At 49.9% G+C, this 26,771-nt stretch overlaps 7 protein-coding genes across 7 annotated transcripts; 3 read left to right on the top strand and 4 right to left on the bottom strand.

Annotated features, from left to right (window-relative positions):
* Nucleotides 1-819: 819 nt before the first annotated feature.
* GIQ15_05148 (K(+)/H(+) antiporter 1) lies at nucleotides 820-3,658 on the bottom strand (the record flags this gene model as incomplete). Its single annotated transcript, XM_033552565.1, has 4 exons — nucleotides 820-2,244; nucleotides 2,300-2,962; nucleotides 3,030-3,446; nucleotides 3,509-3,658. 4 exons carry the CDS (start codon nucleotides 3,656-3,658, stop codon nucleotides 820-822), a joined length of 2,655 nt encoding a protein of 884 aa, XP_033406295.1.
* A 1,131-nt stretch (nucleotides 3,659-4,789) lies between these two features.
* On the bottom strand, nucleotides 4,790-6,494 carry GIQ15_05149 (uncharacterized protein; the record flags this gene model as incomplete). Its single annotated transcript, XM_033552566.1, has 3 exons — nucleotides 4,790-5,874; nucleotides 5,937-6,283; nucleotides 6,337-6,494. The coding sequence occupies 3 exons, from the start codon at nucleotides 6,492-6,494 to the stop codon at nucleotides 4,790-4,792; spliced, it is 1,590 nt and encodes a 529-aa protein (XP_033406296.1).
* A 756-nt stretch (nucleotides 6,495-7,250) lies between these two features.
* On the top strand, nucleotides 7,251-7,971 carry GIQ15_05150 (uncharacterized protein; the record flags this gene model as incomplete). Its single annotated transcript, XM_033552567.1, has 3 exons — nucleotides 7,251-7,326; nucleotides 7,397-7,729; nucleotides 7,787-7,971. The coding sequence occupies 3 exons, from the start codon at nucleotides 7,251-7,253 to the stop codon at nucleotides 7,969-7,971; spliced, it is 594 nt and encodes a 197-aa protein (XP_033406297.1).
* Nucleotides 7,972-10,289: 2,318 nt separating this feature from the next.
* Nucleotides 10,290-12,866, top strand: GIQ15_05151 (RfxA; the record flags this gene model as incomplete). Its single annotated transcript, XM_033552568.1, has 2 exons — nucleotides 10,290-10,942; nucleotides 11,000-12,866. The coding sequence occupies 2 exons, from the start codon at nucleotides 10,290-10,292 to the stop codon at nucleotides 12,864-12,866; spliced, it is 2,520 nt and encodes an 839-aa protein (XP_033406298.1).
* Nucleotides 12,867-13,770: 904 nt separating this feature from the next.
* On the bottom strand, nucleotides 13,771-15,632 carry GIQ15_05152 (pbn1; the record flags this gene model as incomplete). Its single annotated transcript, XM_033552569.1, has 5 exons — nucleotides 13,771-14,603; nucleotides 14,663-15,050; nucleotides 15,140-15,203; nucleotides 15,274-15,416; nucleotides 15,483-15,632. 5 exons carry the CDS (start codon nucleotides 15,630-15,632, stop codon nucleotides 13,771-13,773), a joined length of 1,578 nt encoding a protein of 525 aa, XP_033406299.1.
* A 4,120-nt stretch (nucleotides 15,633-19,752) lies between these two features.
* Nucleotides 19,753-20,952, top strand: GIQ15_05153 (pre-mRNA-splicing factor cwc2; the record flags this gene model as incomplete). The annotated part of the gene is made up of 1 exon (XM_033552570.1): nucleotides 19,753-20,952. One exon carries the CDS (start codon nucleotides 19,753-19,755, stop codon nucleotides 20,950-20,952), a length of 1,200 nt encoding a protein of 399 aa, XP_033406300.1.
* Nucleotides 20,953-21,074: 122 nt separating this feature from the next.
* Nucleotides 21,075-26,258, bottom strand: GIQ15_05154 (serine/threonine-protein kinase GCN2; the record flags this gene model as incomplete). Its single annotated transcript, XM_033552571.1, has 7 exons — nucleotides 21,075-21,379; nucleotides 21,443-21,899; nucleotides 21,959-22,386; nucleotides 22,440-23,442; nucleotides 23,498-23,827; nucleotides 23,893-25,956; nucleotides 26,070-26,258. The coding sequence occupies 7 exons, from the start codon at nucleotides 26,256-26,258 to the stop codon at nucleotides 21,075-21,077; spliced, it is 4,776 nt and encodes a 1,591-aa protein (XP_033406301.1).
* Nucleotides 26,259-26,771: the final 513 nt, after the last annotated feature.

Raw genomic sequence — 26,771 nt, forward strand, 5'->3', positions numbered from 1 at the left:
AGAGGATGCTGAGCAGGCTGGAGATGTGCGGACAACCAGTACTATATCCCCGAGGCGATGGAGCTGACGGTGGGTAACTTAGCAGGCGGGGACTTGATATCCCAGCCGCATGTCATATATAACAGAGTCGCAGGGCACCCCGGCTAAGGATGATATCGTCTTATATATGCGCAGGGAGGATGGGAAGATGGGCGTCGGTGGGACCTGGCGATGCGACGACGGAAACTCCCCGGCTTGTACAGTCGGCCTCTACTCCCGCAAAGAGGACTGACTATTGGCAAAGCCACCGGCTAATCTTATGTGTAGGGGGATGTCTCAATCCTCTCTTGTGCGATGCAATGCACCTCTCTCCGATCCCAGTCGCACGGCAAGAGATGTACATACAGCGCATCCTCATCCTGGTTGTCGGACGCCAGCATAAACGGGTGTCTCTCTCCACATGTTCTGGAAATGGAGAAGGGAAGCTGTTCGGCGTATATTCCATTGGCTCCTTGGTCTCCGCCATGCGACAGACTCTGATATCAGGTTCTACCGTCAAAAGTACCCGGAGGCATCTCGTATAGACGTCGCCATGCCTGTCGATACGGTAGGCCTGGTCTGCATACCTATAGGCATATAAGTCTACACGCCGGACGAACGGCCGGAAGTCCAAGCAGCTTAAAATACTATAAATGTCAGATTTAGGATATCGCCGACGATGCCGAAGGCAAACTAAGATCTAACTTTTACTCCGCGTGTTTGTCCCATGGATACGAACTTCCGAAGAGCTAAAAGTGGACTTCATCTTATATATCAGATATCATAATGTATCATAATGTATCAAACAGCAGCCTGGACGATGAGGACGCTCGCGTCTATGCCATAGGACTTGCCCGCCATGGCTTCTCCGAGCAGGCCGATCGCCTTCTTTGCCTCCTGGCCGAACTCTGGCGACGAAGAAGGCGGTGGTACAGAACCTGCTGCACCCAACGCCAGGCTGTTGCGTCCAACGACCACCAGGTTCCCGCTGCTGTTCTTGCATTGGCTGAGGTCGTGGATCGCTGTGTCGCGCGTAACAGCCAGGGCGGCGTTGGCCGGGCAGTCGACGGCCTGGAACACAACACGCGAGCTGAGTTCTGGCTGCACAGAGTCGCGGATCGACTTGTAGAACATCTCGTCCGCTGCCTTTTCCTGCTCGGAGAGAGTTAGTGTGTGTTGTTGCTGCTCAATTGGTGCAGCAGTGATGGCCATGTATACGATGGTAGCCGTGATGGACAGGTTGTTTGCAAGCTGGAGCACAAGGCGCAGAGCAAACTGGTCATCGGGACCACCAAAATAAGGTAGGAAGATGTGGTGTCCGGTTTCGGGCGAGGGCGTCATCGCCAGATCATTGGTGCGGTACGTGTTGTGTCCGCTGAACGTCCTGGATATCTGGCCTGGCTTTGGCTGGCTTAGGGCCGACCCTCCGAAGCCCTTGTTGATGAAGATGCCGACGTTGCTCTTGGAGTTCTTCAGGACGTTGAAGATGAACGAACTATGTGGGCCAGTGGAAAATTTCTCGCTGCTGTCGTCGATCAAGGGGATCTGCCTCTCGCTCATACCGCCTGTTTCACTCCAGGGGACCAAGACAAGGTCGGAAGAGCAGTCGCGGGCCTTGTTTACCAGGGTCTCTGCATAAGCGTGCTCGGGAGCGATGACAACACCGCCAGACACGGCTACTTTATACAGCTGGCCAAACGTTCTGAACGCGTTCAGGATCGGGTCGCTGTAGCTGTAATCGTGCACCTCTGACACTTTCATCACACTGGAATCACGATCCGTGAGCTCGACAAGGCGCAGAGCGTGGACCTCGATCGGTCTTCCTCTCCTGGTACTGCCTGGCCTCTCGGGCGACTCCTGGTCGTCGTGAGCATGGTGGGCGCGAGAGGCATCTGGATCCCGTCCGTCCCCAGCACCAAGCAACGATACGAAGGTGAAGATACTTGGCAGGCTGTCGAGCCTCAAGTATATCATCAGCTTGCGAACAGAGGTTCCTTGTGACTTTTGTCGGCCAATTTCTGACCCGCTGTTGGGGTCATGCTCGGAGTCGAGAACGTTTCCGTCCCAGTCGATTTCGCCCCGCCTCCAGCGCTCGACCTTGATCTGATACCATTGAGGGTACAGATAGCTCACGGCGGGTGTGGTGACAAACGTGGTGACAAGAGCCATGACGACGAAGATGGTGAATGTACGGGGACTCAGAATCTTCGCTTGCAATCCGATGTTCTACCCACGCTCTTCGTTAGCATCTGGCAACCATTATAAGAATAGGAATACGTACCAAGACGATGAGTTCGACCAAACCTTTGCAACTCATCAAAACACCGATCGTTAAGCTCTCCCTCCACAGCAGGCCATTTAGCCTCGACGCAACCATTCCACCCGTCACCTTCGCGATAAGAGCGATAAAGATGACCGCAAAGACATATCCCCACACAACCCCAGAATCCAGCAGTCCAATATTGGTATTGAGACCAGAAAGCGCAAAATACAACGGCAGGAAGAGAGCACCGATCACATCCTCAATCTTCTCGGTCAACTTGATCGCAAAGCCTCCGTCATGCGGGCAAATGATACCAATCATGAAACCGCCGAAAATGGCATGGACACCGATAATCTGGGTAAAGAATGCGGCTGAGAGGACAAGCAGTAAGGTGAGAGTGACGACCGACTGATCGGGCCCGTCATGGAGACTGCCGGTACGCCTCAGGTACCATAAGAAGACGGGTCGGATAACAAATATCAGAACCAGCGCAAAGCCGACGCAGGTGAGCAGCACCCACAGGGCCGTCAGACCAGTACTGGCATTGACCAGGGCAACGCAGAGTGCAAGGAGGACCCAGCCAACTACATCATTTCCAACTCCGGCAGAGAGAACGATGACTCCGACTCTGGTGCTGAGTAGTTCCAGCTCGGTCAGGATACGACATAGGACCGGGAATGCCTGTAACAAACTTATGGTTAATCTCATAGTAGTAGTACCAACAGTAGACAGACAGGAGCGTGCATACGGTAATAGCCATAGCAATGCCGATGAATAGCAAATAAGTCCCAAACCCGATGGGAGCCAGGCCAGGCTCTTCGCGGAACTGGTGATACAGGCCATATGCGATTGCACAACCCAGGCCGAACGGGAGGACCATGCCAGCTGCAGACACGCTGGCGGCAACTCTCCAGTTACTCATCAGCGATCTCAGGTCGGTCTCCACGCCTATCATGAATAGATATAGCACCAGGCCGAGATTGGCTACCAGGTTGAGATTGGGGAGGGACTCTGCTGGGAATATAGCTTCACGGAAGCCCGGAATGCGTCCCATCACAGACGGACCGAGCAGGATACCGCCGAGGACCTCTGAGATGACTCGTGGCTGTCGCATTCGCGATAGAGGGATGTGTATCAGCCGGCAGAAGATGATGATGAGGCCGGCCTACGTCATGGTTAGCTATACGCGCCGTCTTGAGCTCTCTAGGAGAAAAGTGTCAACTCTACCTGGATGATGAAGAGTACAAGTGGATTCTTGGGGTCATAGTGAACTGGATTCGCCTTGTCGAAGATTCCTCCCTGCGGCGATGCTCTGTGTGTAGATGTTGGAGATGGCACAGCTGCCGCCGCCACCAGAGCCGTCATCGTCGAAGCCATCACAGACGTCTTGATTCCCGTAATCTGTAGAGAGGAAGCAGATAGTAACCAGGTCTGGGAATATCTCCAGCTTTAAGCTGTTGGACAGCTCTTCGCTAACGTCTTGGGGCTATCTCAGCTGCCCGTGGTTCCCGCGTAAATATGCCTATCAAACGTCATGGACAGAGCAGCCTTGCCAGGGATGTACCGTGGCTCGTCTTGGACTCTGCTAGCAGTGCTTGTTATATCCTGCGGCGTCCGAAGAGACAAAGAGTTCCTCGCTGCCATCGCCGTTTAAACTGTCGCTTAACTCAGTGCAGCGCCATGTGGTTCACGTCACACCTGATACCCTCTACTGGCGTATCACAGCGGTCCAAGGACATGGTTCTTGGTTGAGGCTGTCCGTATATTCGCCGTCCTGGGCTTGCGGGGGCCTCATGGGTTCGTCTTTAGGTCGTCGGGGAACAGCCATGCACTTCCGATATCAGCGCGAGGATGTGAAACACACTTGAAAGAACGTTATCGTTGTATTAGCATCACTGCCTTCTTCGCCGCTCGGGTCTCGTAGCGCCTTGGTCTATCCGCAATACGAGCGGCCCTAGCACGAGTGCAGTAGCTGAAGCCGAAGACAGCTCAAGCTGCGGTGAAGATAGGCCATAGATATGGTTATGGATGGTCATGGGCAAGAGACTCGGCATGCCGATGGATGGTATCACGGCAGATCAGATGCTGTTTATAAGCTCTGTGTCTATCAACTGTGGCTTTGGTCGTGGAGCGTGATAGAGCTATCTCAGAAGGCATACGCGTACAGTTGATGATAGAAGTGCCGAGAGGGATGTTAGTATACTGGAGCGCTGTCTCAAAGATGAGTTGACCTGACTACTATAAACAAGATATAGGTTCAGTATGCTTCCCTGTTCCTGACCCTTCTATAGTACACTAAGCTCGATGCCTTAAAAAGCCATTGGAGTCATGTATATTACGGTCTAACATCTTTTGCTATGAAGAGTATAGCTAATATTTATTACTGGTAGAGATGGAGAATCTTACAGTTACTGGTTGAGATATGGTGTTGTGTATATATATGAAGGCTGGCGGGTATAATGGGTATTTGATTGTGTCGTTGACTATATAATGAGGAGACATAAGCTGCTATGAGCTGTCCGTCGCTTTACCCCATGCAGACTCAAAGTTGATTTCATCTTTGGCTTCAGTTACACCAACTTCGACGGGCGTTATAATATCCCTTGGTGTATCTACCCTTGGAGACGCCTTTTCAGCAGTAGTTGGAGAAACCACCACGAAAGAGCCTTCTACCGAGTCACCTAGTGATGGCGCCTCGAGTCCAAAGTTGCTGCTATAAACGACGGCAGCGAACGCTTCGAGCTCCCGTACCCCTTCTTCCATTGCGGAGAGGTACTCGTTTGGTGGATTGGTGCCCTGGCCGATGGTATGTGCCTGGCGAGAGACGACTGCTAGTATAGTCGCCAGCTTTACCTTGGGGTTGGGTGCCTGTGATTCGGAGGATGGGATGACGGTGGCAGAGGATGAGAACATGTTTGCGGCACTGGTGTCTGGTGCTTGGGTTGCGGGTACGGTTGGTGGTTTCTTGAAGGCGTCGATTGCGCATTTGTGGTCGATCAGGTATGAGAATGCCTCGTTGTTGAGGAGGGAGAGGATGTGGGTGAATTGCGGAGAGTCTACGAGGTCGGAGGTTTCGTCGAGCAGGTGTCGGAGGTTAGAGGCTGTTTGGGGAGAGGCTTCGTCTGAGGATAGGACTCCCGATTCGCGAAGGACGTAGTCTTCCTGTTCGGGCACTGGTAGTAGGTATGGAAGCCATTTCCTTACCCGTCTTTCCTCGGTTGTGGCGCCCTCGACTTTCTTGCGCACCTCGAGGGTCAATTCCGAAAGCCTCTCCTGCGTTATATCTTCGCGCGGGTTGAGTGGTCCAAAGACTTCGACGACGGCTTCCTCCACTTTCTCCATCAGATATTTCCATCCACGATGTAGAAGCCACCAGCTGAAGGTCAGGTATCGACGGTTCGTCTCGAAGTCGTTGCCAAACGCATTGTCGCCGTCATTCTCCTCCAGGCTTATTATGGCCGGGTTTGCCTGTGGAGAGGCGAGTGATATTACGCTGGAAAGGTAGTTTCGTCTTCCGAGGAGGTTGAGTTGGATGCGGGTGAGTAGTGTCAATAGGGAGAGGGTATATAGTAAGGTGAAAGACCTCGTTAGAGCTGTCAGAGATGGATATATGTTAGCATTCCGGCCTGTACACGTCCAACAGTGCTTGACTTACAGTTAACTTTCAGCTCGTTCCAAAGCTGCGTCCTGCTCTTCTTCCGGGGAGCATCGCCAGCAGCAGAGTCTCCCATCTGGCTGGTGTGCACGTATCCATGACTCCTGAGACTCGAGAGACTCCTCCCGTCATCGTCTATCGCGCTGGGAGGCTCCGAGCTTATCTCTGACCCGGCAACCTCTCCGGCGCTCAGCTGCTTGGCCAGTCTCTCTGCTCGCTTCTGCTGCAGCTCGTTCGTCAGCTCCTCGACCGGGAGAGCCGCAAGTATATTTTCCGTGGCCGTTGGGAGCAGCGCAAGCACGGTGAAGGTGCAGTCTGTCTGGTTCTGTTCGAATCGTCGCCGTAGACTTCATCGAGTATTAGCTATGCACTTTATGTCTTGTCAGGGATGGGTGCTCACTTCTCCCGCGCAACTCGCTCGCTGCTCATGCGCTCTCTGGCGTCTGATATCTTCCCTAGCACGTACTGGCCAGCCAGGTAGCCGACTCCGACGACTCCAGCCCCAATGGCGATGCCATTCCGGTGACGACGAAACCACTGCTTCGTTACGTTGATCATCTCGATGTCGTCCCAGAGCTAAAGGAGTAGCATTATCAGGTATATCACTGCACAATCAGCCAGACAACCACAGGTATATCTCTGCCCACGCGACCTGCTGCTTAAAAGAGAATAACAATATAGAAGAAGAGAGTATAGAAGAAGAAGATAATAAGAGAAGAGTAACTGTGATGCTTGTAGGATAATGCCATCGAGTTCAACCTCGGCTGCGGACCTGGCAGGTGACCTGGCGCATCTTTTATCGGGGTCACGGGCTCATCTCCGCATCAGGTCTAGTCGCCAAGCCATGTCGTGCAGGCCTATGTCGTCACTCCATCCCGTGACCCCGCTATCGCCCACTCGGCCGCCCCCGGCCTCTCCTTTCCCTCCTTTCCATACGTAAAAGAAAAGAAAAAAGTACACTAAGAAAGGAGCCAGATGGAAAACTCCGATCCCTTTAAATAGAGGGGCAAAAAAGGGAGCTGAAAGCTCGTTCTCTCCCCGCAGGCCATAACCATAACCATAACAACCCCCCGTACTCCGTAACCCGCCTGCGATCGTGATCCCCAACTGACGATGCTCCCTCCGCCGGCCGCGACATGGTGACTACGTCTCTGCCCATCGTCTAGACCGCAGAAGTAGAGCAGTGCGAGAGTTGAGAGTTGCCGGCACGCTCGCCTTCTATTGCGGTATCCCCAGCTGTGGTCCGGGTCCAGACGGCTGGCAGGTTTCAAGTAACATACAAAACACGATTTAACGCTGCGACCAAAACGAACCATGGATCTCCGCAAACCGCCAGAGCATATACTAGAGATCTTTGCGGATCGGGCGTCGGTCAAGGAGATCGTGAAGGGTACATATGCCCTTTTTCTTTACCTGCTGTGTTCGCTTTCCGGAGTGCGGCGGAACTGACTTGGCTGCAGGAATAATACATGCAATCTTCTTCCACCGCTACTTCCCCTGCGTCAGACCGGATTCCGTCGACGTTCTCGACCTGACGCTGCCGGTTATCGATGACCTGGAGGTTGAGACGCTGATTGATGCGCGGGTGAATGCGTTGATACAGCAGCATCTCTCGACAGCGTCGAACTCTGCGAATGGCGGGGTACGGGCTCGCATTGCCGTGCAGTTCTTCGAGAAGAAGCGGAAGAAGTCTGGTGCTTGGTTTACTGGGTTGACGGGTAATAATGAAGAGGAGGTGTGTTGGGAGATATGGACGCTGGATATTACCATTGCGACTCCGCGGACAGATTTAGGTGAGGATCTTTTGAAACGTTGCATTGTTTGGAATCATGTTTAACGGATGACTACAGACCGAGCCAAGGTGCGCAAGGCGATGGAGAAGATGCTGCACAAAGCCGCACTCAAGATCGTTGCGATTGCGAACAAGAACAAAGACCACATACCGCCGATTACGAGCGAGACGAACCCGTTCCCTTACCAGATTGTCCTGAACCCGAAGCTGGACAACTGGGGCAATCGGCTGGGCCTTTACTGAATTGAAGGTGAAGAGAGCCTTGCTTGACTGAGATTGCTATTCGTATTGCTGCTCCCATTTCGAGTTGCTTCTATTAAAAGAAAAATCAACCTTTAAAAAAAAGACAGTGGCAATCCGCGTCACTATACAACCAATTAAGCCAAGCCGCACTCCCACCTCCCCAAACTACCGGACCGAAGCGGGGGGAAAGGAACGTGGCGCGAGTCACGCAGAATTAGGATTATGCATTGCACGGCCACGCAACCTCCCCGCTAGGTAACGAAGAAAACAAATAACAATACTCTCAATACTCTCAAAGCGGGAGGGGAAGAATAAGGAACTGAAGCAATGCGCGGGAATAAAACAAAATTGTTTGGTTCGTTCGTTGTCGAGGACGCCGCAGCGAGACTCTTGTGACCATTAAAAAAATCCATCCGTGTCCATATTCATACCAAATGCGTCACCTCTTCGTCCTATTACGCGCATTCGGAGAGGTATTCGTGTCTCGTCAGATAAGAGAGGAAATCATGCACAGCTCAGAGCCAGCTGTAGATAGAGGAATTTTGATACATGATATCCGTCTCCATCTCTTCAATTAGGGGGGCGATCAGGACGAGTGCTCCTTGGCGGCCTGCTCAGCCTGGGCTCGGAGGTTGGCTGAGGTGGGTGCACTCTTGAAGTAGCGGGAGAACACGGGCTGGATGAAGGAGTGGAAGACGATTTGGGCACCACTGGCTCGCGGGTTAGCTGTTGGGCGCGCTTCCACGGGTCTTGCGGGGTGGCTGCTTACCTGGTCTGTGGGAGCGCCATCCAGAGGACGAGGAAGAACTTGAATAGATAGTAGAATGCTGCAGGGTCATGTTAGCTCTAGGCAACAGAAGAACATAGATCGCATGTACGTACGGAACCAGTAGGCGGCACTGATGGCGCTCTCAATAACGCTGAACAAAGCGAAGACAACCCAGTACTATATCATTATTTTCACGTGGTCAGCATCGATCACCTGGAAAGCTCGGTACACCATGGTGGGTCATCGGGCGAACTAACCGTCAACCACTATAAACAAAGAGTCAGCATGATCAATAGATAGTAGAACGGTAGAGCAGTACGGAGTAGACGGCGAGGGAGGGCATACCTGAGTGTCATCTGCCGTGGAGGATGTGAACAGAGCATTGAGGGAGTAGTACCCGGGGATGGCGAAACCAGCGAGGTTGACGAGGAAAGCTCCGGCGATGTTGAAGAAGATGAGGAAGACATAGATGCCCGCGAGGCCGAGGAAGGCGTATACTTTAGGCACGGAGGTCTGTCGCTCGAGGTTGTTGAGGACGGGGTACTTGGAGAGCTGCAGGCAGAAGTGGTCTGTTAGCATCGCATCCGTGGCGGGCTATTGATAAGACCAAGCTTGCGTACTTCCTTATCGATCTGAGCGATCTGGTGCTGCGCACGGTCTTGGAACGACATCTTGCGGATTCAGCGTATAGCACGTATCGGGGAGGCAGAGTATCAGTAGAAGACGACGGCGAGAGATGTAGAACGGGTGTAGATGAAGGCGAAGATGAAGTGATGGATATCAACATTTCAGGTTGTTTCGTCTTTCTGATTTCGGGCCTGTGTGCAGCTACTGTCACGTGATGCATTTGCACGTGCTTTGCCACTTCCCTGTTTAGGACGTTCTGCCGACTTCCACCGCCTATAACACGTGACCACTCTCTTACCACGTGACAACATATGCTCACGTGATAAAGACATACACGTGACGATGTCTTACACGTGACCATATTATCTCGTGACATGGTTACACGTGACCCTCGCTTAGTGGGCAGAAACAACAAAGGCGTTTCCCCATCAACAACATCTTGTTTACATCGAGAAGAAAGCGACATGCCAGGCAAAAGTCCCTTGCGCGACGACGCAGCACCAACAACCACTCAACGACAGCCCGCAACCAACGCCGTCTCGGATCTCGGGGCTCAGTGCGGCTGCATTCTGAGACCGGCCTCGATCCTCCCAAGGTCGTGCAGAAGGGAAGACTTGCCAGCTACCAGCCTTGACTAGGTCTCGCGAGTGGCGGCGATAATCTCGAGTCCTGAAGCAGGGACGGGCTGGAAAAGGGGGTCTATTTTTAAGCATTAAACGGGGCATTGCATTTGGATATCATGACTCCTGATATTGGTAAACGCCCTCTCGTCTCTCATAAACGGGGATACGTCCTTTTAACGTTGCTTCTGGCCTGTTCACTCTACGGCTGACTGACCGGGATGCTGTTGGCAGATACTTCATGCTTGCCGGCCCAGGCCTCTCAGAAGAGACCGAGGAGCCGCCAAAGCACCATTGAGCCGATGCGATCGCGGTCAAACACATCGTCCACGAAGAGTGCTCGACTCTCACGGTCACGGGGGTCGACGACTAGCATTCACTCGGCCACGACGCAGTTTCACCCCGACGTCCAACAACAGCCACAGGATGTCTATGGAGCTTATATGCGCCCTCAATATGCCCCTTCCCAGGTGCCATATCACCCAAACCCAGAGGAGATGATACTCCGGTATGGTGAACAGTTTGGCCATGCCGGTTCGGCCAGGTTGGACGATCCTGCTTTACAGGAGAACCACAATAACGCAGTTAGATCGCGTCCGGATATGCAGCTCCAGGAACACCTTATGAGAAACAGAACTCTGAGTGCACAGCCATCACAGCCGACACCGCCGCCGGGCCACATTCCCGCCGAGTTTACATCAAATCACTTCCCCCACATGTTCGACACGACTGAAAACCATACACCCGACCGCATGCTAGAAGATAATGAAGGGTCAGAGGTTGGTCCTCGGAAACGAAGAGGAACATCATCATCTATAGCCAATGATAACGAGCTACGGCGGTTACTTCGTCAGTATGATGGCTATAGCTTGCAGGATATGGCCGCAGAGGTCAGAAAGAATGAAGGTGCTGGCGGCAAGTCGGAGAAAGTAAAACAAGTGTTTGCTATGATCTGGTATGGTTCAACTACTACGACATGTACATTGGTAATCTTTCTAACTCTTTTGTGCAGGCTACGTGAAAACTGTCTACGGGGAAACGGGTCCGTTCGTCGAGACCGTGTTTACTGTTGCTACGCTGAAAAGTGCGGAAATGACCGTGTATCTGTGCTGAATCCCGCTTCCTTTGGGAAACTTGTTAGGATAATATTTCCAAACGTGCAGACTCGTCGACTCGGAGTGCGTGGAGAGTCAAAGTACCATTATGTTGACCTGTCCCTTATTGGTCAAGATATCAAACCCGAGTTTGATGATAAGACAGATAAAGCGCAGATACCCGGTTCCCAACTGGGAATGGATGGATCTGCTCCCCAGCTAAATTCCAGCTTTGCTCATAACCCTCACCAACCGCAAAAGTCACCCATTGAGACATCAGATACCACCTCGTCGGCCTCAAATATTTTACATCAACAACAATCGTCAGGCACGGGCCGTCATTGTTCTTGTGCACACTCCGACAGCGTCTCGGAAATGAATCTAGGAGTCGACTCGATGGCAGTCAAAACGCAGTTAAAGATCCAACATATACTTCATTTTGAGCCAACGGATGGCACTCCATCCACCGAAAGCGATACCCTCTCATTGCCAAATATACATCAGTACCTTCCCGATAACCCTGACCCTTCGGCTGCTGACGCTCTTGCAGCTCTATATCGCTCACATTGCACCTCAGTGATAGATAGCTTCCGATTCTGCAAGGAAAAGAATCTCTTCCGCCACTTTTCTGCATTCCAGGGCACCCTTACTGTTCCAGTGCACAAGCTCCTTGTTCATCCAAATGTTGCTCCATGGGTAGAGGAATGTGACTGGCTAATGTATCAGAAGATGCTGGCCTTCGTCTCCCCCCTAACCACACAGGTTGTCCCAGACCCTGTCCTCAAGGCGTTTCGCTCAATATCATGCAAACTTGTCACACACATTGCCGAAACTCTCAAGTCGCAACCTGATCACGTTTCTACGGCACGTATCATCCCTTGTCGTCTGTTTTGTCACCTGTTGAAACGTATGCTTGACGTTAACCAGTCTGCAAACGCTGCCGCTGCATGGCTATGCCACCTGCAAAATCGGAATAAGATGTGGGAAGAATTTAGCAACTTTGTCGACCCAGCTGAAACAGTCATCAAAGCCAACATACCTCCTTGCTCTGTGAAGACAGCAATTACCATCTTGAAAGAGCACATGAAGTCTCTATTATACCCCTTGGATAATTGTTCGCCTCCCCAGACAGACCCCCTAGACGGGGACTTGGCTGGGTTTTCCCTACCACCAACCAATACGGAAGAATACACAAACTTCCCTGATCGGTGGATTGCTTTTATATTACAGCTGCCTACCATGTTCCCTGACCATTCGGCAACTTGTATGATTGAAAAGGCTGATGCGCTGTGGACAACCGTCCTTCATCGTCTCACACTCGCTGGTGCCGAAAGCTTTAGCGCGTGGTGGATGACAAAGGTTTTCTTCCTCGAGATGATGCAATGGCAAGCTGAACGGGGTGGCTTCATGGCCTCATCCCCAAAGTCATTGCGGGAACATTCCACAAATCTCTCAAACACTTCGACTGCTGCCGTTGCCGCGCAGCTTGCAAGCTTCACTCCCGCCAATAACATGTCCAGTCAGCAAACGGAGAACGAGCAATCAACTCAAGAAGCCCCTTCCCCAAATATGAATAACGACATGTCGAATAATGCTTCCAAGACAAACAAGGCTGACGCTCCAAACCGACCAGCTGTTGATACAAGTCTAGAAGCCAGCCAACTGAATAATGATGATAGTGCTATCGCACTAGAAGACGATTCAGTTCTTCTTGGGACTAGCAAATATACCGACATGACCCTGTCTGACCCCGCAGATGCAGAAGGAGATGTCATCGTCGTATAGCTATGAAGAACTGGTTTTTCATGGAGGGTTATATCGATTACGCCGTCTCATTAATTTTTGGGATTTTTAGCATCTCGGCATACCGCGCTTGGTTTCTGCATTTTTGCCTTTCTTTTTTGGCAATTCAATTTCGGCTCGTTGGGATTGCAAACTGTTCGTTTATTCGTACATTGATGAGACTAATATTTCATTGGGCCGTTTGCATTCGGCGTTTTGTTGGCGGACAACTGGATTAAAGCATCCAACCATACCAGGCGGTCATATCGTTTCGTCCTACTTCACCCTATCATCATCCATTTCAGTCAATCCTCTCCTGAAGGATACTGCTGCTGACGGACTACTGTTCTAATCTTGGTTTTTTGCACTGACAAACTCGCGTTTTGGTATTGTCGTTTGCAGCAACTAGTCATCCCCAGTTTGCTATGCTGCTATGCTGCTCTGTTACGTCTTGCGTTCCAATTCCGGCCTATGACTGATGGACTATTGTTGGCGATTCATTTCTCCGTTCCATTTCTACCCATTTCCCGCTTATTTGATTAGCCGACTTCAGAAGGTCGACGAGGTGTGGAGCTTTTGCTATTTTCTCGATCGTCGAAAAAAGGGGAGGACTTGACTCCTATTCATGCACAAAGCTGTTTTCCTGTTACCGATCTAATGATCACGATGATGTTTATGATGGGCTTGAATAAAGCTCTTTTCCTTCGATATGTATATAGTCCCTTTTCTCGATACTGGACTTCATTATACATGAGGCATTTGATTTATGACTTTTATACTTTTTATCTTCTTACTCTAAATAATATATCTCAAGTAGTATGTATGTCTCGACTTGTCGGGGTATCAGGTTCATGCGTATTCATTATTGGTTCTTTTTCTAAGCGTGGCGTGGCTATTAATTAATGTATCATTGATCCTTCTTGCTCTCTTCAGGCTCATCCTGCGCTGAACCCGGAGCGTTTACTCTTAATCCCAACTTCCATAGCACCCACATGAAACCGCCAATGATAATCATGGCAGTTCCTACCTGGATCTCCATGCGTTGAGTATCGTGACCCATGTTCAGAACCGGAACAGTAATCGTCTCGACAAGCAGGTTATCAGTATCTTCCGGCACCGAAGAAGGCGGAGAAGGCTGAAGATGATGATAAGTCGTTTGAGCAGGAAAACTCGACTCCCAACCCAAGCTCACGCGATCAAATGGATTAATTTTCTGCTTTTCAACTGCGGCCTCGTCTTCATTCGCGCATGCCCAAAATACCACTGGCCAGGGGATATATATATCGCGGTATCCGGACGGTGAAGGGTGGAGATATCGAAGGTGGAGGGGGATAGTTATATTCCATTCGTCGTTGGTGAGAGCGGAATCTGATATGGCGTCCGATGCGGGCGTTGCTAGTTCTAGGAGGAGATTGGACCCCCACTGATGAGTTATCCAGTCTGGAGCTTCGAGGTCGGTTTCACCTTGGATGCTATGTAGGGAGACGAGGTTATGGGATTGGAGGAACAGCGGATCTTTGGTAGATAGTTGGTATTTGTCTGCGAATATTGTCGATGGGAGGCTGAGGTATGTGTATAAGGAGCAGGTTGTGTCCTGCGGTAGTTCAGATGGCGGGGAAAGGGAGGATTGCGGTATGGAGATTTGGAGAGTTGGATGAAGTCCAGTTGGCGATGGGAATTGAGTCCGATATGTCGATTGTATAGGATGGTGTCGCGAGTTAAAGCCGAAGAGGGTGGGAGCTGCGGTGTATATGTTAGTAAATAGTTCTCTTCTCAGCGTCTCAAGGGCAAGCTCATACTTAGTTCTCCTTTGCGGCCTACATCGGCTAATAATCCGCCTACCTTCACTTCCTCTGGTTTTATTCGATTCTGTTCAGCTAAAATACCAATCTCAACCCTGTCTTGATCGTCCTTGGGCTGCTTGATCACTTCCGTCCAGCCATCTTTCACCGGAGCTTCAGCCCAATATGCAGCTACCATGAGATGAGCCGTGGAGTCACTATAGTCTATATCCAGTGACGAAGCCGAGGAGATCGACGCAACGTGATTACGGCATTCGGCATCCTCTTGACAGATATATTGGTTGACGTAGCTGAGGAGACGGGGTAAGGACGGGAGCAGCGTGTGGAATTTTAATCGTGGGACCGAGTCAGTCGTTGATATGAAGGATGCGGGCGAAGATAATAGCTATAAGCGCAATTGAGGTCAACCAAAGTGTCACTTCCGATATTCAAAGCAGTGTTATGCCTTTGCTGGGATTGAAGCCGCGAACTAACCGGAGAAACGGTGCAGTCTATCTCATCGCTGAAGGTCTTCTGGAGCAGACGGCACAGGGGTTCACTATCAAACAACGCAACCAACGTAAGCAGGCCATCCCATAGTAAACGAGTATCCTTAGGCCATGACATACCCGGACGAGCCGCTGTTAGCTGGTGTGTAGACGACATGCAGTCCCGGCGAGACTCTGCTACTAAACGGCGCAACGGCAGCGTACGGTCGTTCGGAGGCCCAGCGAATGCGCAGGTCCCGGCATTTCTTCAGCACTTGTCGTATCTAAGACGGCCATATCGTCAGCAACCGTCCAGTTCTCAGTATTATCCAGCTTCCTCTCTCTCGTACCTCGTGGGGGAGCTCGGTGTAGTCGAATAAGATCCTTTCCTGCTTAGCAGCTTTCAGCGATCGGAGCGAGAGCGCGGTGTCGTTCAAGGCTGTCTGGGTCGGTTCGAATTCATTGTCTCCCTCGTATATGTACGTCAGCCGGGTCTTCATCGTGAGAGCGCGCTGCCGGTTCTGCTGTTGTCTGTATACCTGATGTTTACTCTGTCCACGAAGTTACGCATCTATTTCTATTTCTGGGGTGGAAACTAGCGTGCCAATAAGCTTTGAGACTAAAAAGCGGGCAGTTTATCGAAGTTCAAAAGTGAATATAAAACGTCATCTTTATATCGTTATATCTTTATTTGTTTATGTGGTAGCATGTAGTGTTAATATAGCAAGAAACATGGCCTCTCCCTCTCACGCAGGGCACTGTTGGGAAGTAAAAAGTAAAGATAAAAACGCCATTCCTTATGGTAGCAGTTGCATGAAATCAATCCCCTGTGTCCACTGGTAGATAACAAAACCAAAACTCCAACAATGCAGCTGCCCCCCTGTACTGAATTCATTCATTAGTTCATATCTAGTATCATCCTCTCTGTATGGATGTGGAGGACCATGCGTGGGGAAACACCACAGTTAACGTTCAAAGAATCTGTCCCAGTTTCTGTTTCTGGGCTGGAGTCAACGAGGTAGGGAACTTGACGTCGACCTTGACGATAAAGTCACCGCGGGAGCTTGGTTGCTTCGGCTTTGGCATCCCCTGCGAAGGGAACGTCTCTTCGAAGCCGGGCGGTGTTGGTCCGGAGCCGCTGACACGCAATTGTTTGCCGTCGATGGTGTTGACAGTGCGAGACCATCCGGTCAGTGCTTCCTTGAGACTGATCTCGGCGGTGGTGACCAAGTCGTCTCCAACACGCTTTAGATGAGGATGTGGTTTCTGTGGAAATCATGTTAGTGAACGTGGATCGTCGACATAGACGAATGGATGCTTACCTCGGCGACGATAAAGTGTAGATCCTGGGTTCCTCCCTCTTCCTGATCACCGACTCCCTTGAACTTGATCTTGCTCCCAGCCTTCAAGCCTCGCTTGATATCGAATTCCAAGATCTTGTCTTCCATGCTTCTCTTGCCCGTCCTTTCGTCGAACGTCTTTCGCTTGATCTTCATCTTCTTGTGGACACCGTGGAATATCTCTTCCAGCGAGAGAGGGAGCTGCCTTTCGACAGTCGTTACTTCGGGCGTGGGTGGTCTCCTTGCTTCTCGTCGGTATCGTGATCCGCCACCACTAGAGCCGAAGCCACGGCCACCCCCGCCTCCCAGGAAGGAGAAGAGGTCGTCGTCACCAGCACCGCCAGACCGAGCGAAGCTAGAGAAGATGTCTTCCGGCGAGCTAAACGAGAATCCTCCAGGCCCGCCTCCGGTCGAGAAGTGGAAGGTTCGGGCACCGCCTGGCATGCCTCCATAGCTCTGGAAGCCACCAGGCATGCCACCGGCACCAAACGGCATGCCCTCACCTCCTGCACCGGCACCGGCACCGGCACCAGGTGGAGGTTCCGGGTTCCCTCCACGGAGGAGGAATTCTAGTCCATATTGATCGTAGACTTTGCGTTTCTCGGGGTCTGAAAGTACTTCGTATGCCTGAGAGACCTCTACTCTACTATCAGCCAGCTACTCCTCCAGCCATGAAACATACGATTACAACAAGAAAACGACTTACCTTTGAACTTTTCAGGTGCAGCAGGGTTGTCTGGGTTCTTGTCTGGATGCCACTTCAATGCTGCTTTCCTATCGACCGGTCAGTCCACGTACACACAAACCGGGTACTTCAGAAACTGGGAAGAGCTGGCTTACTTGTATGCTTTCTTGATCTCATCCTGAGTAGCGGATGGAGTTATGCTTAGGGAATCGTAGAGCTTCGTCTCAGCAACCATGGTTGCTGGCTCTTGCGTAGGTCGAGCGGTGGTTGAATGTCGAATTGCTCGATTATGCGGTGTGCAGGTGGGCTGTAGGTCGTAAACAGAGGCCAAGCCGGGGCAATTCGCTGTCCGGCAGGCAGAGTCAGAGATGTTTATACAGAACCAGCTACAGAACAGCAGCTGTATGGCAATATATAGAGCGAGAGCAGAGCTGGCGCAGTCTATGTAGTTGATGTAGTAGTTGTAGTTGCGTGAGGCGCTGTGCCGGAGCCAAGTGGGCGCTGTGACGTGATGCTGGCCGATCTCCACGAAGCTTCGAGAAGGTTCCTACAATAGTACGAGATAGTACGTACGGAGTAGATAGATATAATATAGATAGTACATATACGTAGATATAGATGTAGATATAGATGTACGTAGATGACTATTTGGAGACGATGTGGACGACGTCCTCGTCTGCAACGAGATGGCCGAGACCGACTCGCTGCGGTACATGCATCACACTCGCACCCCAGACAAGGGCGTACTTGAATGATTCCTTGAGCGTGCGATGGATCTGGTCGCACACGTCCTCAATGGTTGAGTTGCTTCTTACAATGAGCGCCTCGCTGAAGTCCGGATCGATGCCCTTTCTGTACAATCGCATTGTTAGCAAGACGTTACTTTCCTGAGACGAGGTCTACTTGCCGCTTTGTATAGATACGGATAAGCTGGAGCTCCTCCCAGCACCGATCAACAACGTCTCTGATGCCCAGGTCAAGCTCGCAGCTCATCACGCAAGTATGTGGCTCTCGGGCAAGCTGGTCGAGGAAGTCGAGGCTGACACTGTCGATTTTGTTATACACGTAAAGACTGAGGATTGGCCGGTCAGATACTAAACGTTAGAAAGTCAATTGGCAGGAAGCTTACCACTTGATGTATTTCCTGTGATCCTTCATGATCACGTCTATAAAATCGTCGACCGTAGCTACGTCATCGTCAGTTCATGCAACACCACGTCAATTTCAAGTAGGTAGAGGTACCGTTTTCATCTCTGACCAAAACCTCGCAGTTGAGCACCTTGTAATCTCGTAATATATTGTACAGCATCTTTTCGTCAAGATATTTTGGGGGTGACTGGAACGTAATCTTCATCCCGCCGGCCTTCTTGATCTTGAGATAGATATTTCTGTCTGAGGTTAACGGTTGCGCTTCATCGCCCTAGGGGTTGCAGATACTCACGGTACTTCCCGGTTCAGCCGAATGCCGACAGACTCGAGTTCTGCCTCGAGCAACGCCCTCTGCTCGGCACGTTTGGTTGCATCCAGAACCATCAGGATCAGATCGCTCGTCTTTCCACGTTCATTAGCCATCTTAACTAGTAATAAGCTTGCCAACAGCGGGGACATATACCTTAGCTGCGGAGATAACCTGTCTTCCTCGCCCTTTGCCCTCGGATGCCCCCTCAATAATTCCGGGAAGATCGAGTATTTGAATCTCTGAGCCGCCATATTCTAGCACGCCGGGGATAGCTGTGAGGGTCGTGAAGGAGTATGCAGCTACCTCACTCTTGGTCTTGGTGATTTTTGATAAAAATGTCGACTTCCCGACTGATGGGAACCCGACTAGTGAAATTCGAGCATCTCCGCTCTTGCTCACATCGAAACCTGCACCGCCGCCAGATCCAGATCCGCCGACAGGCTCTAAAAGCTGTGCTCGTAGTCTTGCAAGTTTTCTGGAAGTTGGAAAGCATTGCTTAGTGGATGTTTATGTCGGCGGTTATATAGTCTATCTTCAAAGGGGAGAATATACACACCCTTTAAGTAGACCCAGATGGTATTCTAGAGGACGTTAGATATATCAATGCAATAGTTGAACGTATAAAGGGTTGAACATACCGGTGGCCTTGTTTTCTATACACATAATTTGTTAGTACTGATATTAACATAGACATATTCGTATAGCAAAGGTCCATACTCTGCGTCCTGCGCATCTCCTCCTCGATCCTACACGTCAAAAGATATACATGTTAGCCCGTCTTCCTGGGTCTAGGAATGTATTCCGAGAAGCTCACTCCTTAATCTTCTCCGTGATGTTCACCATGACGGGCAACTGCTGGGGGGTATCGTCTCCAAAGGCTCGATGTAAAGTAACGTGAGATATGAAATATTCAAGCCTGACAGCTTCCAGCCTGCTTTATCAACGGCAAATGGAAAAGATCGAGTTCTTGATTAATTTGATATCGACCTTCTCCCCGCCGACTGATTGGCGCAATGTGGGTTGGGCCAGATTACATAAGCATTTCCGTCATCTTGAATCTTTTTTTGGCAGTTTTGAGCTTTTGATGAAGCTACAAAGTACATACAAGCTAAACTACAGACAAACACGACAACATTATGGCCTCGACAGAATCCGTTGAAGCTCAGGAGAGCGCTCTTACGGTTGAGCAGCCATCCACCGAGCTTGAGACACAAGACACGCCTGCTACAGGGGCGGAAACCGCCCTAACTACGACCGATGGAGGAGACAAGGAGAAGAAGACCAAGATTATTCGACGGAAACGACGTCCAGCACGAGTACAAGTTGACCCGTCGACGATAAAATCAGAGCCGCCTCCTCAGACAGGAACCATCTTCAATATCTGGTATAATAAATGGTCAGGAGGCGATCGCGAAGACAAATATCTCTCCCAACAACCTGCAGAGTCGAGGTGCAACATCGCGAAGGACAGCGGCTATACGCGTGCCGATAAGATCACAGGCTCGTTCTTTTGCATATTCTTTGCGCGAGGGCTCTGTCCAAAGGGACACGAATGTGAATACCTTCACCGTCTCCCGGGAGTTCATGATTTGTTCAACCCGAACGTGGACTGTTTTGGCAGAGACAAGTTTAGCGACTACAGAGACGACATGGGTGGCGTGGGGACATTCATGAGACAGAACAGAACTCTCTACGTTGGAAGAATACATGTTACAGACGATATCGAGGAGGTGGCAGCTAGACATTTCGCGGAATGGGGTCAAATCGATCGAATCCGTGTTCTTAATCAGAGAGGAGTGGCGTTCGTGACATATACAAATGAAGCGAACTCTCAATTCGCAAAGGAAGCGATGTCGCATCAGAGTTTGGATAATAATGAGATATTGAACGTCCGGTGGGCGACGGTGGACCCAAACCCGGCGGCGCAAAAGAGAGAGGCCAGACGCATCGAGGAACAGGCTGCGGAGGCCGTGAGGAGAGCACTGCCCGCGGAATTTGTGGCGGAGCTGGAAGGGAGAGATCCAGAGGCAAAGAAGAGGAAGAGAATAGAAGCTGGATTCAATTTGGATGGATATGAGCCCCCAGATGAGGTGTGGTATGCTAGAAGTCGAGAGTTGGAACAAGCGCAAAGAATGAAAGAACTCGAGCCCCCAGTTCAGCAGCAGTCGATTGAAGCTCCTCCTGCTCAACCAACGGGAGGAAACGGTATATTATCTGGCTCTACGTTGGCCGCGTTGAAGAGCTATGGTGGCTCTGGTATAACCACCAAACCAACCACTACTCAAACCCCAAGCGGGCCTTTAGTTGCTTATGGTAGCGATGATGATAGCGAATGATACCATGGGAAGAGCGAAGCCTTCATTTTATTTGGTTTTTTTAATGTATTTTAGATTTCTCATTGGGCTAATTACCAACAGACACTTTGTAAAATATATACATGAAAGTCATGTTCTGTTTCTCAATTCCCTCGTTTCAAGTCATAATAAATGCAATTTCCTGTGCGGTAATTGTAGATGAAAGCATTGGTATACTTCACCGTTCCATCTTGTGTGATACTTTCGTTTGCCAGGTCGAGGAGCAGGTCATGTATATTCCCCAGGTATTTTCTCTCAACCAGCGGTGCACTTTGGATGGTGTTTCTCCAGCTATCTGGATCAGAAAGGCGCGTGTCTCGAATACTCTCAAGCACGTCGTCTCTGACATCAACTGCAGCAATTGGCCCCTCAAGTCCTTTGTCAAGCACTTCATGAGAGCGACGCAATGCTATAGGACGAGAAGACAAACGGTCAGTGAATACCTCTCATCGAAGGAAACAGGGATACTAACCGAACTCAACGATATTTCTTCTGTTCGTCTTCTTGCTCTTATGAAGTGGTGTCAAGATTCTAACATCTGGGTCTCTCTCCTTACCCGAAAGACTCGCATCACCAGTACTGGGGTGCTTGACAAGTTTTGGGGATTCAGGAGGGTGTCGGTCATGTTTGAACTTCCTGCGCGCACGCATCTCGTTTCGAAGCCAAGGGACCAAATCTGCACTTCTTACGTCGAAGTCTTCCTTTCGATGAACACTCTTGACTCTTAGGCCTCTCTCGATACTATCTTGTTTGACGATGACTACCCAGCTATAGTTATCATCAACGTATCTAGTGAGCAGTTCTTCCAATGAAGGCGTCGTTTCGGCTGCGAGCTCTGCGCTGATGTCGTTTGCCCACAGAGTCGAGACAATGCCAACTCCAACTGTTCGAAGGACAGAGGCGTCAAAGCTAGCAACCAATACATCGCACTAATTTACTGCTGTTAGCCATACGGGGCCTTGGTTTCCTGAGTATTTAATCCACATACCTTGCTTCTCCGCCAGGCATTTCCAATTTCTGCATCTGGCTTCAGGAAGGCTTTATTAGAACCTTTAAGATAGTTTGTCATTGACCCATTCAATTTGTCCAATCCAAGATTGAAGCCGACAGCATGAGACCGAGGACGGCTCGAGCGCAAGCTAGGCTGGAACTCTTGGATTAAACTGTCATATCTTCCGCCTGCGGCAAAGACGTCTCGTCTTTTTTTGTCAAAAACGCATTGGAAGAGTACACTGCCATTGTAGAACTTGTCGTTCAAGCTACTCAAGGGACTAATGTAGACCTTCCGTTTAACTTTGAACTTCTCCAAATATGACACCACCATGTTTAGTCGGTTAAAAATAGGCGACAATCTATCCGCGTATTCGGTGCCATCCATGATTGCATGAAGCCTGCTTAATGCTTTCTCGGGGGTATCTATAAAAGGGTCAGCTGGACGTTCTGTATATTGAAAAAAGGGCGATATATACCTCGGAAATCGAATCGTGACAAATCGTCAATAGACGTTGATGGGACTCCAATACTCGGGGAGCGGAGTTCACTCCTAATTTTCTGCATCGTGTACTGCCCGATGTTCAGTTTGCTGATGACCTCCTTCACAATCGGTCGCTGTTCGGGGGTAATCCGACAGAATCCGACAACAGCTTCCAAGAGATCAGAGTGGTTGATGTGAAAGCACATCTGAGTCGACTTCAATGGCGGAAATTCATCGATAATCTCGTCCAGTACTTTAATAACTTCCGCCTCCTTCAAAGGTAAATCTAACGTATTATAAGAAACAATATCAAAATCAACCTCTTTATGGCCCCTGGGTTCGCATCTGTGAACGGATTCCCTGTAAACCGTGCCGAATGAAAACGCTTTTTCAATAGAGAGATCTTGCTTAGGTAGAGCCCGAGCATTTGGGAGAGTGAGATCATAGGGTAGCTGGACTAGGTTTCCTGCTGGATCTAAAAGGCGTACTACACCTGGGCCGTAATGGGGTGAGCGTGGAAAAAGAGATTGTCTTGATGTTTCTACTGCTCCATGTTTTCGGAACAATGAAGTTAGTCTGTCCTTTATCATTCCATGTAACAATAGCTCGGTAGCTGTGGGACTTGCTCGCGAGTCCATATCCCATGCGAGGTCTTCGAACTTCTTCTGCGGTTGGGAAAAGATGGCAGAGAGAATCTTTTTGTAGTCAGGAGAATCGGGATCTGATAGGAGACCCATCACCGCTTTTCTGAACATCTCTTCTTCAACTTGAAGTGGTATCTTATCACTTTGCAGTAGCTCCGTGGTCGTTGGCCGCTCACTGGGGCGATGACTGATGAGAGACATAATTATTTCTCCCTGGACTACCTTCTCGGGAAGTTTAAATGTATCAGGGAGGGTATGTTGTCTCTGCCTAATGTCCTGAAGCGTTCGGTCACGTTCCATGCCGGTCTCAAGGGGGTGGCACATTTCAAAGAAGATGATGCCGAGAGAATACATCTACATGTTGTTAGCAAAGTAAAGCTTAAAGGATATATAGCCAAATGTTACCCACATCAACTTTCTCATTATACTGTCCCATGGAAGCCTTCTTCACCTCGGGAGCCACGTAGTACGTAGTGCCAACGCTTTGAGTAAAACCACCTCCAATATTCTCTGGTACGGGTAGTCGATCTCCGGAACCAAGCTGTCCACTTGTGGCTAAGCCAAAGTCTCCAATACGTGGGTTATTTGCCATGTCAATGAAAATATTGTCCGGCTTAAGGTCTCGATGGAGGATTCCGTGAGAATGAATATGGTTCAAACCGTCAATAATTTGCCGGAAAAGCCTCCATGAAGCATCGATATTCTCATGCAGTCCATATCTAATTAGATCACGCAGTGTCTAAAATGTAGGGTTAGTTAGATGCAACATATAGCATAGATGATTTTAACGAGGAAAACTCTTACATGCTTCTCACAGTATTCCATTTGAATGTATAAGGTGGTTGGGATGACGCGCGACTGCGAGCCTGACCGTGTGCGGCCAAGGGATTGGCCCTGCGTAGTACTGGGATCAGTTGCCTTTTTCTGAACTCCGGTGCCGTCAGAGATGGTGTCGCTTTCGGCCTCCTCATCGGTGTCATATCCGAATTCAACTTTGGGGTACCCTTCTGAGCTGATAAAATCCAGACCACTAGTACTGTATCCAAACTCAATATTGTCGCCAGCCTGTGAGTCTGTCCCGTCTGAAGATAGGAGGGCCTCTTCATCGTCCTCGTCGTCTATGCTAACGTAATTTTCTTCCAGCCATGCTGTGAAGTATCGCACCACATAAGGATGATTCAGTCTTGAGAGTAACATTATTTCGGATAGTGTGTCTTTTAAAGCAACGGGCGACTTTTGTGAAATCTTCTTGACGGCGTAAAAGCGGCCATCAAGCTTATTTCGAGCTTTGACAACTAGGCCGTAGCCACCTCGCCCTAGACGGCCAACTTCATCAAAGTCGTGGCTGTAGCGAGAAACAGCTGCCAAGTGGCCTTGAGAATCATGTCGAGTGCGATTTTGAAGAGATGACGAGCCTGGGGTGCTGATAGGTATGACTAACGGGGTGTCGACACGGAAGAATTCGAATGGCTGAATCTGGAAGGGTGTCGGGCGTTTTTTGGGATCGGCTCTGAATATTTCAAGGAGCATGTCTTCTAGCTGTGGAGATAGCTCTATGGAGTTGACGACTGCATCTGCAGACGTGTACCGCTGCAAGACATCCTTTCCAAAGCCCATCTGCAAAAAGAGAATCCCCAAGTCCCAAACATCGGTCTTTATGCTTGGTTTCATGCCCTCTCCTGCGAGTTCTGGAGGCATCCAAAATGGAGATTTGGGTGTTGTGAGACTCCTTCTTCTCGATGAAGATGAGAGCGGGAGTACCTCTTCCACGTTACCTAGTAGCTTCACGGTCGTGGTGCTCGATGGGCTTCTGAAAAGTAGAACACGGCCACAGTGGATATTTCCGTGTACGACCCCGTGGCGACTATAGTATTCCAGGGCTTCAACCAATTGAATCATCCAGGCTCTGGCGTTATCTGCTGGAACGGTGCCAACGATATCCAGTAGCTCGGATAGGGAGCCCTTATTTGCATGCTCAAAAAGTGCATATATGTGCCATGTACCTGTTTGGCCCTCATATGGGTCAAGGGGACGTTGGATCTTGAAGCCGATAAAATCCACTAGGTTTGGGTGCCGGAGTTTCTTCAAAAATTCCAGTTTGTCCTCACTCTGGCTGATTTGGAAGCGGAGGTCGATGGCTCTACTCTCGCTCTCCTGAATAAATATTTCCTTCAGGACCAAAAGTGGCACCAGCGGCGTGTTTCCCAGGACAATTGGTCTCACAAGGAAGGTCTCTTTGTAATGAGATTTGCCAATCATATTCTTCCCGCTAACAGACTTGAATAGGAGAGGACGATCATGTAGGTCGGTGATCGTCATAGGGGGGTCGAACGATATTGAGCCAGGACTGTCGACTATCGACTCCAGAAGACCGAATTCCTCGACATTAGACCTGCTCTTGCGGCGAGACATTTGTTCATTCTCTCGTTGGCGTTGTTTCAATTTATCCTCAACTAACAGCTGTAAGGACTTCTCTTCCTCAACGGTTGCTTCCTGCTGTCGTGCCAGCTCCTCTTGTTTCAGTTTCTCAGCCTGCTGAATAGCAGCAGTCTCTTGGACGATACGTTCCTCCTCGAGACTTGGTAAATCCTTGTCTTGAGCCTGGGCCTGAGCAGAATCCTCCAGCACATCTTCAATGGCGACGGCCAATTCATAAATCATTTCAGATCCCAAGAGATCTACTGGCTTTGACTCTAGGACACACTCAAGCCGCTGTCTGGCACTATGCCTGACATCTTGAACACTTTCTAGCTTCAAGATCGGGACTGTTTTGGGGTAAGTCGTGGGCAGTTCTACCAGAAGGCGAACTCGGACCTCAGGGTTCGAGGACGCCTTCAACCGCAACTTAAACGCTATTGTCGAGGATTGCTGGATGATCAAAATAAGTATAATGGGTCAAATAGAGGGCAAAAAAAAAAAAAACCGTTACAAACGGGTAAACTGTACTCAAATAGCAGTGCAGAGTTCCGCCACAAACTTACATTCCATGCAGAGGGTTTGGTCTCTACATCTTCGAATTCATCACCGTAGATTGAACGCAAGGCATCGGCCTCGTTCTTGTGTATTTCTTCATAATTAGTGGCCAAGACCGGGTTAGAGGCAGTCTGCTGTTTATCTTCCATAGGAGAACCGTTGGTCTTTGTGCTACCTTTCCTTTGTTTGCGCGGCATGTTCACCTACAAATCGAGAGGTTCTTCAACGAGTGGGAGTGTTGCTTCTTGGGAAGCAAGCAACAGAGATTGCAGCCGCAGCTGCAGCCCTCTACTGGAACATCATTAGACGGAAAGCAATTGGTGGCTAGGTGAATGAAATGCTGGCACTGGCATAGTGTCTTTGTGCCCAACAAGTGATGATTCATGTACTGAGGTACAGGGATTTGCTGGCGGTGTGGAAAATAGTCGCACCGGTCACGTGTTGATACTACAAACAACACAGCTTTTACATACATCTTCCTCTATTCTACGGAGTACTTTTATACGGAGTATGATATATAGATTCTGACTATAATGACCATTATTGTGCTAGATTCTATAATCAACAGGTTGAGTCTCGAGTGTCAGTGGGAAGATACCCAGCTTGCTAGTTCTATATATAGACTACTAAACAATATGTTCGATAACATGTTTAGATCACTCCCTGCCTCATGCATATGCATCCGCATCCCGCATCTATACATAGTCTCA

The sequence above is a fragment of the Arthroderma uncinatum genome, assembly GCF_011692745.1.
Source record: "Arthroderma uncinatum strain CBS 119779 chromosome Unknown scaffold3, whole genome shotgun sequence".
Lineage (NCBI taxonomy): Eukaryota > Fungi > Ascomycota > Eurotiomycetes > Onygenales > Arthrodermataceae > Arthroderma > Arthroderma uncinatum.